Genomic DNA, 16,075 nt, shown 5'->3' on the forward strand with positions numbered 1-16,075 from the left:
GCAAGTGTGAGTGCTGCAATTGACCACCTAGATTAGTACTGATAAGACTTGCAGCTTCAAGGCCTGGCTGCTTCCTGTCTAGGGGAATCCTTTGTTAGAAGGTGTTAGCTGGCCCTGATTGTTTCATGTCTGGAATTCCCCTGTTTTCGGAGTGTCCTTTATTTACTGTCCTGGTTTTAGAGGTTTTTTGTTCATTTTTATGGTCTCCTCCTTTCTGTTGAAACTGTCCACATGCTTTTGAATGTCAATGGCTTCTCTGTGTAGCCTGACATGGTGGTTGTCAGAGTGGTCCAGCACTTCTGTGTTCTCAAATAATATGCTGTGTCCAGGTTGGTTCATAAATAAAGAATAACACTCTGAAAACAGGGGAATTCCAGACAACCAGGGCCAGCTAACATCTCCCAAGAAAGGATTCCCCCAGGCAGTAAGCAGATAGGCCTTGAAGCTGCAAGGCGTTTCAATGCTAATCAAGGTGATTAATTGCAACATTCACACTGGCCTCCAACGGACAAGAGTTCTTTCTCCCAACCTAGATTTCCACAGATATACAGAGCTCACCTGAATAGTTTTCCAACAGACCTCCCAACCTCTGAGGATGCCTGCCATAGATGTGGGCGAAACATCAGGAGAGAATGCTTCTAAAACATGGCCATACAGCCCGGAAAACTGACAGCAACCCAACAGAATCTGCAATAATACTATAGCGTCGTGGGAGGTATGGTTTAGTCAGGTCTTTAGCCTTCTCAGGCCAAAGAGTGCTGGCGCCCTCATCTACAACTACAAATCCCAGGATTCCCAGGGCAGGGCAAGCGGTGTCAAAACTGCATCAATTCCAATCAAGTGCGCCACAACTTCTCCAAACCCCGAAGTTGGGTGATTGGTTTGGTTGGGCGCCAAGATGGGCTCCAAATCTGATCAGAGGATAAGAAGCGAGCAAGAAACACATCAAGCGGAGAGAAGGGGGGGAAAGGAAAGAAGATAAGGGGCCAAAAGAGGAGAAACTCGGGCTGGAAAAGGGAAAGGAGGGAGGTGAAGGCAGGAGCGCCAAGCCCTGGGCCCCGAAGGTATGGAGAAGCCGGGGAGAGAGGCACAGCCCATCTTGCAGGCGGGGGCAGGGGGGGCAAAGAAAGAGGAGGGAAAGCCCCGTCTCCCACCCGGCCCCCCCTCCCGGCTTTACCTGCTTTGGTCGCAGCCACGGCGCGCGCTCGGTCTCCAGCTGATGCCGACTCGGCCCCGGCGCTGCAAGGATGTTCCTGCTGGGGCTGCTGCCCCCCGCCGAAGCCCCGCCCCCGCGTTCCAAAGGGAGCCAAGCCCGGCCGCGATTGGGCTCCTCCTCCCGTGACGTCACGAGAGGAGGGGACCCGCCCCCGGTGACTCTCCCCGGCCTGTGGTCAGAGTGGCCATCTCGGGGACTGAGCATGCGCGGTGAGAACTTCGAAGGTATGCGCCCTTAAGCGGGCATTCCACTCCTGTAGACCAGGTGAGCTTTACAAGACAAATCCAAGGGTATTGTCCATACCCAATACACCTTGGAAGTGCGGTCAGAGTGATGGAATCCTGGCGACCGACAAAACAAGAAAACTACAGGCCCCCCAACCTCGAAATTTGACAACACAACCGATCATCCACGCCTCTAGGTTGATACAACAAAAAGAAAAGAAAAATAAAGTCCTAATTAGAGGGAAAGGAATAATTGTTTTTATCCAATTGCTGCCATTTAGAGGGCTAATCTCTGCCCACTTGGTCTCCTAGGAACCAACTCAGCCCAGGGGACAGGCAGAGTTAGGCCTCTTCCACACTGCCTATAAAAATCAGATTATCAGATTTTAACTGGATTATATGGCAGTGTAGACTCAAAGCCCTTCCACAGAGCTATATAACCCATTTCTAATCTTATATTATCTACTTTGAAATGGATTATATTGACTCCACACTGCCATATAATCCACTTCAGTGTGCATTTTATCCAGCTGGGTAGAAGGGGCCTCATATAATCCAGTTCTAAGCAGATAATATAAGATTATAAACATACGGTACATTCTCACTTATCCAACATAAACAGGCCGGCAGAACGTTGGATAAGTGAATATGTTGGATAATAAGAAGGGATTCAGGAAAAGCCGATTAAACATCAAATTAGGTAATCATTATACAAATTAAGCACCAAAACATCATGTTATACAATAAATTTGACAGAAAAAGTAGTTCCATGTGCAGTAATGCAATATAGTAATTACTGTATTTACAAATTTACCACCAAAATATCACAATGAATTTAAAACACCGACTACAAAAACATTGACTACTAAAAGGCAGACTGCGTTGGATAATCCAGAACATTGGATAAGTGAATGTTGGATAAGTGAGATTCTACTGTAATATGAAATAATTACTGTGATAGAATAATACAGAACAATATAATCTCTAAAACCAGGACAGTAAATAAAGAGCAACACTCTGAAAGCAGGAAAATTGGAAATTCCACAAAGGAAACAATCAGGGCCAGCTAACACCTCCCAAGAAAGGATTCTTCCAGGAAGGAAGCTGACAATGGAGTGAAGCAGTGTCTATTACCAAAGTCATTGTTGTTGTTGTTGTTTTGCTGTGAACCATGAAAATGAATACAATCTGCCTCCAAGTATTCAAAAACACTAAAATCAGAATATATAAAAATTACTGTGGTATAATAAAACAGAACAATAAAATCTCTAAAATCAGAACACTAAATAAAGAACAACACTCTGAAAACGGGAATTCCACACAGGAAACAATCAGGGCCAGCTAACACCTCCCAACAAAGTATTCCCATCATCAAAGTCTGGCAAATCCTCTGTTTTCTCAGGGCCACAGACAGTAGAAGCACATAAAATATCACAAACAACACCACTCTGAAAACAATGGAATTCCAGACATGAAATAATCAAGGCCAGCTAACACCTCCCAACAAAAAATTCACTCAGGGAGGAAACAGCCAGGCTTTAAAGCTGCAAGGCCATTACATGCTAATCATTTTCCCTAATTACAGCATTCATTCAGGTTTGAATTGGGGGAGCGGACAGAGCCCCCACTGTTAGCCCCAGCTTCTGCCAACCCTAAAGTTCAAAAACATGCAAATGAGAGTAGATGAATAGGTACTGCTTCGGCGGGAAGGTAACGGCGCTTCATGCAGTCATGCCACATGACCTTGGAGGAGTCTACGGACAACACCAGCTCTTCGGCTTAGAAATGGAGATGACCACCAACCCCCAACGTCAGATACGACTCAACTTAATGTCAGGGGAAAACCTTTACCCTTTACCTTAACTACCACCAATTCCTCAGTACTTTATTTCCCATACACCATACTTCGCCACAGCAACGCATGGCCGGGCACAGCTAGTACTACATATATTTACTGGGAAATAAAACTTCAAGGTCTATCAGTGGTTCTCAGCCTGGGGTCCCCGGATGTTTCTGGCTTACAACTCCCAGAAATCCCAGCCAGTTTACCAGCTGTTAGGATTTCTGGGTATTGAAGGCCAAAAACATCTGGGAACCCCAGGTTGAGTACCACTGGGAGCTTACTGCTTGGGGGAATCCTTTGTTAGGAGATGTTAACTGGCCTTGACTGATTCAGAAAACAGAGGAATTCCAGACATAAAACAGTCAGGGCCAGCTAACACCTTCCAACAAAGGATTCCCCCAGGCAGTAAGCAGCCAGGCCTTGACGCTGAAAGGCTATTCACTGCGAATCAAGGTGGTCAACTGCAACATTCACACCTGCCTCAGGCAGACAAAGAGTTCTTTCTCCCACCCTGAACCTTCCACAACTGTATAAACACCACTTGCCTAGTTTCCAACAGGCTTCACAACCTCTGAGGATGCCTGCCATCGATGTGGGCGAAACTCACAGCAACCCTTACAAGACAAATACAAGTGATTTCAATTGGCTTCTATAGGTTTGATTCTATTTTAACCTTTGTATGTTGTGGTTTTGAAGTTGTCCCAGGGGTGGGAGTTGCTTGTGGCATCCAAGTCTGAGATGCACACAAAAGTAACATTCAAAACAAACATGGTATTGTCTAGGATTCAATGGTAAATGTATTAAATTACATTATATCTCCTGGTCTAAAAATACAAAGAAAACTTTGAGACCTAGAGTTACTGTATCACAAAGTATTAACACTGTTTATGTGTTGTGGGATGAAAAACATGACACTATGTAACAAATTTTGGACAAGGTTCTGTTCCTGGTTTGAAAGTGTTATTTTCTGTTTAGTTGTGTGGTACTTACTTAGAAAGTATTTAGTATACTCCAAGAGACTTTGTTTTTGTGGCTCCCACAAACTATGTTAAAATAGTTGAGACTAGATGAGACATACTTTGAAAAACTATAGTAGGATGTCCTTTTCCACTTTTTAATGATAGAACCGATTAGGAAATGACATGTATAAGCCGGGAATAAAAATCATGTTATATAGTGCAAGGCAAGTGCAAACTTTTAACAATATTATTTTCTTATTTTTTCATTGTTTCAAGCTTTTGTAGCCTAAATGAAGGTATTGACTGAGATGGGATTCCTTTGTATCTCATTTTTGGGGAAATTTTCCTTATTCTGTGACATTTACATTTCAGAGTTTCTTCCCAAATTTTTCATCACTTGTCCAGCATACAATTCAGACATTCAGTCTCACCATGTCACAATGATGCACAAATAAATATACCAGGAAAGAAAGGGCAAATGTATATTGCATGCCATAATTGAGATGACAAGGTACAAAGAGTGGAAGATCAAAGGAAGCAGATAATCTTATGCTTTGAGCAGAGTTGGCCTAGAGATGCCTTGTCCAGAACTTCCTGTTATTTGAACCAGTTCTGAACATGTTTGTTTTCTTTCCTCTTCACTTCTGTGACTCAAGGCTGCCACTTTCAGCTACTTAGCTGACACACACATTTTTCAGTAATAGCAGATAATAGCATCCCTTTGACCCAGAGCACAAGGTGGCAGCCTTAAATTGTTTCCCTCTAGTACAGGGGTCCCCAGACTAAGGCCCGGGGGCCGGATGCGGCCCTCCAAGGTCATTTACCTGGCCCCCACCCTCAGTTTTATAATATAATATTTTATTTCATTTTTAATAATATAATATATTATATAAAGGTAAAGGCTTCCCCTGACGTTAAGTCCAGTCATGTCTGACTCTGGGGGTTGATGCTCATCTCCATTTCTAAGCCGAAGAGCCGGCATTGTCCATAGACACCTCCAAGGTCATATGGCCATAGGCATGACTGCATGGAGCACTGTTACCTTCCCGCTGGAGCGGTACCTATTGATCTACTCACACTGGCATGTTTTCGAACTGCTAGGTTGGCAGAAGCTGGAGCTAACAGCGCTCCCCAGGTTTGAACCTGGGACTTTTTGGTCTCCAGCTCAGTGCTTTAACGCACTTCGCCACCGGGGCTATAATATAATATATTATATATACATATAATATTGATAATAATATTATAATGTTATACAATATAATACTAATAATAATACCATATAATAATATTAATTATATGTTATATATTACATATAATATTACAGTATAGTGGTATAGTTCAATATAGTAATATATAATGCTAATATTGTGCTATGCTAATAATATATTGTATGTACATACAGCTGCTCTGAGTCCCCTCCGGGGTGAGAAGGGCGGGATATAAATGTAATAAATAAATGTAGTAAATGAATAAATAAATAATTTTAGACTTAGGCTTGCCCAAAGTCTGAAATGACTTGAAGGCACACAACAACAATCCTAATTAACTTGACTATCTCATTGGCCAGAAGCAGACTCACAATTCCCATTGAAATCTTGATAAGTTTATGTTGGTTAAAATTGTTTTCATTTTTAAATATTGTATTTGTCTTTCATTGTTGTTGTTGTTTTGCACTACAAATAAGACATGTGCAGTGTGCATAGGAATTTGTTCTTTTTTTTTCCAAATGATAATTTGGCCCCTCCACAGTCTGAAGGATTGTGGACCGGCCCTCTGCTTTAAAAGTTTGAGGGGCCCTGCTCTAGTAGAAGCATAGAGTTGGCCATCCAGTGCAACCCCCTTTGGCCATACAGGAATACACAATCAAAGTACTCCAGACAGATAACCATCCAAGCTCTGCTTACAAACCCACAGAAAAGAAGAACCCACCACATACCAAATCACTATCAACTCCTACCATCAGGACGTTCTTTCCAATGTTTAGGTGGAATCTTTTCCCTGCAGCTTGTATCCATTGCCTAGGCCCTAGAAGTGGTTCCATTTTCCAGCAGGCCTACCAAGAGTTTTGGATTTGAATGTCATTGCAGCTGTATTTTGATCCTTGCACCATGTGTTTTGGTATATAGTGTGTTTTTATAGATGTTTTATTGTATGCAGGTGATGACCTATAAAGCCCTATGCGGCTTGGGCCCTCCCTATCTTCATGATCGCATCTCCCTTTATGAACCAGTGTTGGCTCTGAGATCTGCTGGGGAGGCCCTCTTCTCACTCCCGCCACCGTCACAAGGGCGGCTGGTGGGGCCGAGGGAGAGAGTCTTCTCAGTGTTGGCTCCCCGACTCTGGAACGCCCTTTCCAAAGAGATCAGACAAGCCCCTACACTATCCTCTTTCTTCAAGGATCTGATAACTTGGTGGGTCCTGCAGATTTTTGAGCAGGATTAGTCCTAGCTCCACGCTTATCATCCTCTCTCACCTATAACTGAAGCAGCAACCCCATTTTGTGGCCTTTTGGAAATCCAACAGAGAGGCAAGTCATATTAGCCATTTCCTTTATGAATGGTTTCATTGCAGGCATTTAAAAACTGCTTCCAAGGTGTGTTTGGGCAGGGTTCTTTCTCAAGCCAGGTATGCTTCACTAATGACACTGTTCATTCACATGACATGCTCTTGGTGAAGGAAACAAAACAATTTTTGCCAGAACAATTATGGTTAATCGCTTCTGCGCCTCCACCTAGGTTTGTATTCACTTTGGTTTTCAAAGTGACGCCCTGAACTTTTATGGCGTGTTAGTGGTGACACCATCATTATAAAACCCTTCAGGCATCTAGCTTCCCCCACAGCCCTATATTTTTAAAAATATCAATCTGTTCACGCTTTTGTGAAATAAGCAAGTACTTAACATCTCTTTGCTGCTGTGCTAAAATATTAGTGATATTCTTATAATTCATTAATTGTACAAGTACTCCATGTGAGAATTTCTGCATATACAAGGGTTTTTCAAAGTCTTGTATTGTTTTCTCTTACAAGACTGCTTGTGGCATGAGCTAGTAGGAATAGAAACAAAACCATGGGAGCATGGAGAGGTTTTTGGCAGTCAGTGCTGCCCAAAGAAAGCACCAGGAAGGATACACTGAATCAGTCCTACTTACATTTGTACAGGCAATAAAGTAGGTTCCGGTGAGCCATACTGTTGACTACTTCCTGGCAAGGGAAAATAGGTTACATATTTGAAGAAGCCTTTCTAGAGCAGGCCGTAATCTGAACAACTTTCTGTTCCTCTGTTGTTTTTTTTTATCTTGGAACATGCAAGTTAGCAGGAACCCCTATGCCTTTGGCTCACAATTGGCGTTAGAATTGGAGACTAGTGGCACAGACTGTACACAGTGTATCTACTTTTGTTATTTCAAGTTTCAAGTAAATTATCTTTCTTGGACTGCAATCAGGGAAAATACATCACTGTTATGTTTTAATCTCTTCAAACAGACCTCATATTTCCTCCGGGCTAGCACAAACCACAAGGAATCTAAGCCTATTTCGAAGAACATGTTTCCAAAATATTAATTTTCACATGCTAGTTTTATGAACAAGTTCTACAAGTAGCCAATCTTTTAACTTTTAAAATTTTTATTGAAGTACTATTTTTCTCTTCATTAGGCCAGTCTATTTTTATGCTATAACAGAAAAGAGGTATTTGTACTACATGGAAACCTGACAACTGGTGATCTGATGGTCTGTTTTTCTTATTTGGGATATATACTAGTGAAATACTCGTCAAAAGAAAAGAAAAAAGAGGAAACACTGTTTCTGTTAACTTGCCAGCAAGTAAGTTTGGGTTTTGCCCATACATCACCTTGTGAAATTTCTCATTTGACAGAAAGCAACCAAACCAAAAAATTGTAAAAAAATACTGTAAAAATTTAAAAAGTGGAAAATATGTAAGTTATTTCCCAGATTAAATTTAATTTGCATCTTTCAAGATGTATTTAAAGTCAATGAATGTTTTTTGTTATGTGCTGATGCAAACCAGAGTTGACAAATCGGGGAAAAGGCATGCAAGCTATTTTGGGAAGTGCACAAGAGGTCTGGAAAAATGAAGATCTTCTGGTCTTGTATCCCCAAGAAAAAATATGGTCCCAACCAGTTACCTACAAAAGAATGAAGGAATGGGGTTTCTGTTTCTCGAGCTACAATATTAATGAGATTTATTAGGCAACTTTTGTTAAAATCATTAGACCTGTAAAATGTCAGACTATATATCTGCATTTCTGCTGGAGTCCTCTTGACCCACAGCAGTAGGTTCCCAAAGTGATCTATGTTAAATATATTTAAAATATGTTACAGGCAAAGTACTTGAAAGCTCTGACTGTAAATACCAAGCTCTCATATGTGCAATTTCACAGGGACCACGAGGAAGAACATTTTCATCTATCCATATGTGGGAGTGAGTTATTACAGCTGTTACTATCTGGAATAACTTTCAACATAAATACAGTAGAGTCTCACTTATCCAACATAAATGGGCCGGCAGAACATTGGATAAGCAAATATGTTGGATAATAAGGAGGGGTTAAGGAAAAGCCTATTAAATATCAAATTAGGTTATGATTTTACAAATTAAGCACCAAGACATCATGTTATACAACAAATTTGACAGAAAAAGTAGTTCAATATGCAGTAATGCTATATAGTAATTACTGTATTTACGAATTTAGCACCAAAATATCATGATATATTGAAAACATTGACTACAAAATTGCGTTGGATAATCCAGAATGTTGGATAAGCGAGTGTTGGATAAGTGAGACTCTACTGTAGTTAAAAGGAGGACATGTCACTATGCAAGTTTTAACCACAGGAGAAATGTAAAAATTCATTTGCTGTAGAGGACAAATCAACCAAAAGTAGACAATCCTAATGTATTAGTTTTTCAACAACTAAAAAAAAATATCAGATCTCATTTCAGTTCCTGGCATTTACCTTATTTTTTTCTTGAAGAATAGTGTTATATAGCACATAACAGAGAGGCCACTCAGCCAGGTTAAGCTAAAGAACCTCCCTTAATTTTTTTGCTAAATATCTGTGAAATAGGATTTAAACAGGATTATGGGACTGTACTATTGCAGAATTAAAGTATGTGATTATGTAACTGCACACAGAAAATAAGCATCATAGGGAAAATCTGACCTATAGCCCAATTGCTCTTGTTTAAAGCCCTAGCATCCTGCAGTCAGAGAAGACAGTAAATGAGGCATATGAGACGTAATAGAGAGGGTTTTTTTAAAAAAAAAAAAATCTTTCTGAACTGATGAACAAGCTTTAGTACTTAATACGGGAGGGGGAATAAAATACTCATCATGAAAATCTGAATTCATAGACAATATGGGCTGATGAAAGGAGTAAAAGCAAATGCTTATAGCATTTTACAAGCTGCAGAAATACAGGGTTTCATTAAGTAGTCCCCCCCCCCAGCTCTTAATTTCTCCTTTTGCCCTGTATTCTACAATTTTAAGAAATGACTTATTTGAAAAGATAATAGAAGTCATCACTGGGTCCTTGAAGAAGAGCAATAAAAATATCTAAATAAAAAGAGAGCCCTGTTGCAGCAGAGTAACATGGCCCTACTTTTAGAATATTCCCCTGGCAACTCTCGCTGCAAATAAAATAGAGAATGCCACAAGGGGATATTAGATGTCATTGCTCCCACTTGCAAATGTTTACCAGAAAGTCATGCATTTTTCATGCTAAGTAACCTAAAACTTTTATAAGGGCTCTTAACAGTTATTCTATCCAGCCTGAAAACCAATACAAGAGATGCATCTAATTAGTCAGCAACTTGAGAGCTTTGCCTAAACAACTCATTCGCACTACTTTTAATGAGGACTGGTCATACATAGTGCCATCTTAATGGCAAGTGCTTTTGATAACTTCTATGTAAGAATTTATTTTGGTAAGCATCCACAAATTGTAGGATCCAGTATATCAACTCTGATGTGGACTTCCAGGGTGCATGTGAATGGGGAAAAATGAAATTGCTAGGAGGCACAGACTAAGTACGATTTCATTGGCTTAATGAGCTTTAAACTAAAATCTTTCTTTAAGAACAATACAAATAATTGCGGCGGACATATACTATTGAAACAATTATATAATAAAAGGGCAGTACTAGTATCACAAGGATAGCAATATAAAGGGAGAATGGTATATATCTTACAAAACTATTCTAAAACTTACACAGGTGTTAAAATATACAAAGATGTAATGATTTAATTAGGTGTTTGTATATTTTCCAATTCACTCACAAATTTAATCACAAAGCCTGAATTTTAAATCAATGAAGCCCAAAATAGTCATGACTTATTTTAGCCCAACTGATTTCAATGTGGTGGTTCTGGCAACCTGGATCAAATACATACAATTTCAGAACTGAACCAAATGAAATTTTAAAAATGCCTGATCCAAATGAGAGGTTGATCTGAAAAAGCACATCCTCTAGTTGGTCTTTGCAACAATGTATTTTATGCTATATACTATACTTTATATATTCTCTATATATCTCATTCAATTGCAGCTGTAAACCAATAATCCCTATTTGCTAAATTACCCAGATATTCAGTAAACGAAATAAGGTGTAATGACCAAAACCAATTGTTTTAGAAAAAAATAAGCAATTGTGGCCATAACAAGTTGTCAAACATACCTGTAAAAACAAACTAAAAATGAAATACCAACTGAAGGTAAAGGGAAAAATTAATTTAAAGCAATGGGGAGAAGGAAGTCCTCATCTCCATTCTGAGTTACATAAAGACAACATCCAACACATATCCCTTCTTCATAAGTCAGGGTTACATGTTTTCTATTACACAGATTGAGAAACTTTGAATGGAGTGGTGCTACCTTTAAACAACTCATGTGGGGAGTGAGGGCGCATGTTGTATTCTGGATGTTGTTTAAATATTTTCTGGAAAGAACTTTTCATATACTTGTGATTTCACCCACATTTAGTTTGTCAATAAGAACTTTCTCATGGGTTATCTCACTATATAACTTTGTAATCCTTTATCATTCAAATGGAAGGTTCTTCAAGTTTGTGTCAAACTGGGACAAATTACCACATTTCCGGTGTCCCATATCACAGCCTTAGCATATAATCCTTTTATCTTTTATTTGTGCCTCACTTCTCTTTCTAGATTCACACTGCAATTTTTGTGTCTGCTCAATAATTTTACTTGGGGAAAGTGTTTTGGTTTTCTGATACAGTGCGGCAAACATCAGTATAAGGCTAGCCAACATAGATTACTCAATGTCTTGACACTTGTTTTCCATCATTTTATTAAAAAAATAGATCTCCTATATCAACATGTGTATCAGCTTGCTGCATAACTGATAATTTACCATATTAAGAGAAACATTGCATTCTTCACATCTTGAAGAGGAATTTAAGCTCCAGGCCATTTTCAGGAATAGAATCAAATAATCAGAAACTAAGATACATTACAACCTGTTTTTTTAAAGCAAAAACAAACTTTCCTATTTCAACCAAATCAAGATACTGCAACAAATAACCTTGCACTGGAAGGTATGCTTTTTAAAAACTATATAAATCTCTAATGTGTTCAAGTAGTACTAAAAAAGGTGCAAAATGAACGAATGTATACATTTGTTACCAACCCCTTTTCATGTCTAGTTCTATTTGTTTCCTAGTAATTGTTGGACAATTTGGACATGTACACTGACTAATAAGATATATGTATATCTGAATTTGAAGGGAAAAGTTATGTCTGGTTTACTTATGAGTAATGCTGACAATGCCACAAGAGTTCTTTGAATATTGTCTGGCTTGGGGCTACAAGTTATATGGTATTACAAGTGCTGGTTAAGTCTTAGCTAGGCCTTATCCAGGATATAGCCTAATGGTGAGGAATGTCAGGACATCTGAAAGTTCTAGAAAAATCAAATGTATGGGGTTGGCAGGTGGGATAACACCAGGCTCCAGTCCTGGTTAGGCTTCTTAAATTGGATACCCAATGGGATATAAGTAGAAAACGGCTTAAATCCAACTGTAGTCCCAACCAGAGTATACCTCTGGGATTTGGAAAAGCGTTGAATTAATACTCCGCAATTGCGTCATTAAGTCTTTTTGGTTGAGTATGATGTTCATGGATTTCTTCTGAATAACACTGATAGTGTAATGAGAGTGATTCGCATTAGGTCTAGCACTTTGAATTAGGTCTCTGTGACAGACTACAATCCCAAATGGTATGGCCTACTTTCCAATCGTGTTTCCTTTGGAATACCTTTATGCAAAGCAATCTAAATAGTTGCCTATATAGGATATGATTACTGAGCCAATGAGACCAAGAACGAAGTGCTGGTGCAAAGGTGTATGTTTCTCTATGAACTATCCTCTTGTAAATAGGATGTGCAGTTTTGATTATTTCCTTAATTTGTGTAGTTCCCCCACCCCTCTATTTCCCATCCTTCCTCATAGCAGAACAGTCTCTTTTCAACAAAGGCATTGTTACACACAACAAAAGTGTTTGCAAAGGAGTCTCTATTCCCTCCTTTTGAATACAATACCATCTGATTGTTTTCTTAAAAGTTTAAGAAAGGTATATGCTTTCTTTTGGAATTGTTGAGAGGCTGGTATCATAAGGCTGTACTTCTTACATAATTAAAAAAATCAAAGTACACTGTGGAAATCTGCCAAGAAGTTGATTCAATAATATTAGACAACTCTACTGAAAATTAAGCAAGCAAGCAAGCAATGAAATCCAGCAATATTTTGGTTTTCTGGGTTTTACAAAATATAGTACTCATACATTTTTTTTTAAAAAAATGTTAATCAGATAAAGCACATATGAATGTCACATTCAGGATCTTGACACAGAATATGTAATGCGGGCAAATTTGCTGCTATTTTAAGCACACTTACCAAAAATACAATTTTATAATGAAAGAATTGTCAAAATATGATTGAACAACATCAGGAACCACGGAAAAAGGATCCAACAGTATTACTTAAGCCGACTGCATTTGAGACGGTGTTAAAACACTGCTTGAGTAAGACTTGGGGTCAGAAAGCAGCATTATCCTAAGCACTTTTGTGAAGTTCCATCTTTCAGTATTGGAAACGTTCCCTAACAAAGATTACATTGCCTGCACTTGGTTTTTAAATGCAAACCATTCACCTTGGAAACACAATGCATTTAGACACATTTTTACATTGTTGTACATAGCTGAAGTAAAACATCTTGTAACAGTAACTGTAAATCAAATTATGGATTTGATCACTTGCTACATAAGGATTCCCCATGCATTATAGAATTCTTACTGGGAAATGCTCAATGACCACTTTACTTAACACAGAAAAACTTAACCAATTCATCCTATAAATGTTCTCTTTATTTCCTTTGTGTCTAGAAGTTGCTATTAGGTTCTGTGAAGAAAATACATAACAAAGGCTTCCTAAGTAGTGAAAAACTTAATTACAAATGTTGAAAAAAGTTGGCCTAATGCATCTATGTACAGATTTTTGTCTAGTTAATACATTGAGGGCAGATCGTTGAATTAATGAAACACATTTATAAGCATCAACAGCACATATGAACTGATAATACTTCAAGTCTGTGGTGTGGGCAGAAAAGGCATGGAAAATTTCAGATTGTTTTTTATAACGTTTGAACCACATGCAACATCAAAATGATCAGTCCGAACAGCTTTTGATAAATTGTTCTGTTCCTTCCTCAAAAGATTTTTCTGTCAAATTACTGTCCTTCTGTCCCTTTTTCTCTTTGTTCTGCTGTTCCTGTAGTTTCAAGATTATTTTCCTTATCTCTTCTCGCTTTGTTTTCATTCGTGGGCGGGGAAACCAGTCAGTTAGATTCATTGGTAATTCAAAACTTACAATGGGTGTCTAGAGGGGATAAAATACATGGATTTATAACAATACCTAGATACAAAGTTGAAATAATATTGCCAAATATACACAAAAAATAGGAATTAAGAAATAATAAGTGATTTCCCCCCTCAATCCTCCACATACACACAGTGTCAATTATCTTTTTTCTAGAAAAAGCAGTTTTATTTTCACAGCAGTCTGAGCCTATGATAATCTTCCCTGCTAAACTACTATCAACGTGCTTCTTCCAAAACAGGTATCTTCATGGGCTGTGCTGCTTTATAACATAGCTTATACTAACGACCTCATAAGATGCAGAGAATGAGTGTCTTCTTCCCACTTTTCTCCTCTGCCAGCACAGAATCCCCAGGAGCCCATCACATGACACAGGACTACTTCAGTCAGGGCTCCATGCCAGCAGCATTGCAGCAGAGGAGCCCAGAGGAATTAGGTGTTTACCCAACTTGAAGAACAAAAGAGGAGCCAAAGAGGAAGCGGGGACAGATGGGGAAACGTCATGGGAAGGGAGACAATGGTCACCAACAAGAGGTAACAGAACCTACCGGCTCCCTCTGCTGCCCCATGATTTCTCCTGCTGTTCCCCACTTTACCCCTGCCTGTATGATAAGAACCTTAGTGTGACGCTGGACATCTGACCTGTCTTTCTTTCAAATCTGGCCCTCCTACCCACATCTGTGACGTCCTCATTCCACACATGCTGACAAAGTAAGAAAGGGCCTGGATTCAACTAGGGAGCACATTCATTTTAATGCTTTTTGTTTTTGACAAAATTGTAGTGTGTAGTTACACACGTAAACTAAGATGTATCCAGTGATATCAAGACTAAAAATGCCTGGGAGCCATAAAAAGCACACTTTTAGGGATTTCAGTATTTGGAAATTCTGTTGATCCTCAATGAAGCCACGGCCAAATGAAAAGTGACAGGATCCAACCACCACCATTGCCATTTTCCCACCATTCTGCTACTCTTAAAGAAGCACCGACCCCTGTACTCTCTCCGGCAGCCTTTTGCAATGCCTGGCTAGAAGGTGGTGCAGGAGGCTTCTTTCTATTTCCCCACCACAGCAGAAAAGCTCAAACAAAGCAAATGGAGGCGGCTGTTGCTTCTTTCTGGGTTTCCTAGCACAGACTAAACCTGAAAAAGCCTGAAAGAAGCCTTTACTCTCTCTCTTTCTTCTTCTGAGACTTCCCCGCTATGACAGCAGAAAGATGTGGCTGTTACTTTTTTCACAGTCTCCGAGCGTGGACTAAGACCTCCAGACTCTCAGAATTGGTCCACACCAAAAAAAGCCTGAAAGAAGTTCCCCATACCCTCTCCTCTTAAATGCGATAGGGAAATTCCTACAAAACAAAAGATAACACAAACACACACACACACACACGCACACACACAATCAGCAGCCCCTTAAGCCACAGTGTGTGGATCTGGCAAAATGGTGAACAAAGAAACACCAGCAGTGACATGGAATATTTTACTCAATTGACCGTTGACTTCTCTTTTGCCTAACTTCTCCAGCTTCTCTTTGCCACCTGCAGCCAACCTGCTTGCCTCCTCAAAGAAACTGAAGAGAAGGATGAGGAGATAAGCAAGCCAGCTATAGACAACCACAGATGGACAGCAGCAAAGAGTCCAAGGAAAGCCCACCATAAACAAAGCACTAACCCCCTCAACTCTTCTCACTAAGACAGAGTAGCGCCAAAGAGCTGCTGCCATTTCATTGCCCAAGCTTTCAAGAAGACCAGAGGTGGTGGTGGGGTGGTCAGAAGTACATTGGCTGGTGTGTAAGTCAACTTTTGTTTTGGGGGTCAATTTTTGGGCATAAATTTGTTGACCTACATACAAATATATATGGTAAATGTTTAATATATTAATAAGTCAATACCATATCCCACAAATAAAGAGTATAAGAGAGA

General features: G+C 39.5%; 2 protein-coding genes across 10 annotated transcripts in view; both read right to left on the reverse strand.

Moving 5' to 3' along the window:
* myo6 (myosin VI) overlaps window positions 1–1,331 on the reverse strand; it is a 159,187-nt gene extending 157,856 nt beyond the window's left edge. For 5 of the 6 annotated variants that reach the window (XM_008122048.3, XM_008122043.3, XM_062981542.1 and 2 more), the window contains exon 1: window positions 1,178–1,330. The gene's annotated coding sequence lies outside the window, so the exon portion shown is untranslated. Of the gene's footprint in view, window positions 1–1,177 lie in introns of all 6 variants that reach the window. The other variant, XR_010006448.1, reaches the window with a different exon arrangement.
* Window positions 1,332–11,553: 10,222 nt separating this feature from the next.
* senp6 (SUMO specific peptidase 6) overlaps window positions 11,554–16,075 on the reverse strand; it is a 105,201-nt gene continuing 100,679 nt past the window's right edge. For all 4 annotated transcript variants that reach the window (XM_008122070.3, XM_008122062.3, XM_008122066.3 and 1 more), the window contains one exon: window positions 11,554–14,155. In XM_008122070.3, the coding sequence (XP_008120277.1) occupies window positions 13,946–14,155 (210 nt within the window). In that variant the 3' untranslated portion in view covers window positions 11,554–13,945. The remainder of the gene's footprint in view (window positions 14,156–16,075) is intronic.

This window comes from Anolis carolinensis, chromosome 1 (assembly GCF_035594765.1).
Source record: "Anolis carolinensis isolate JA03-04 chromosome 1, rAnoCar3.1.pri, whole genome shotgun sequence".
Lineage (NCBI taxonomy): Eukaryota > Metazoa > Chordata > Lepidosauria > Squamata > Dactyloidae > Anolis > Anolis carolinensis.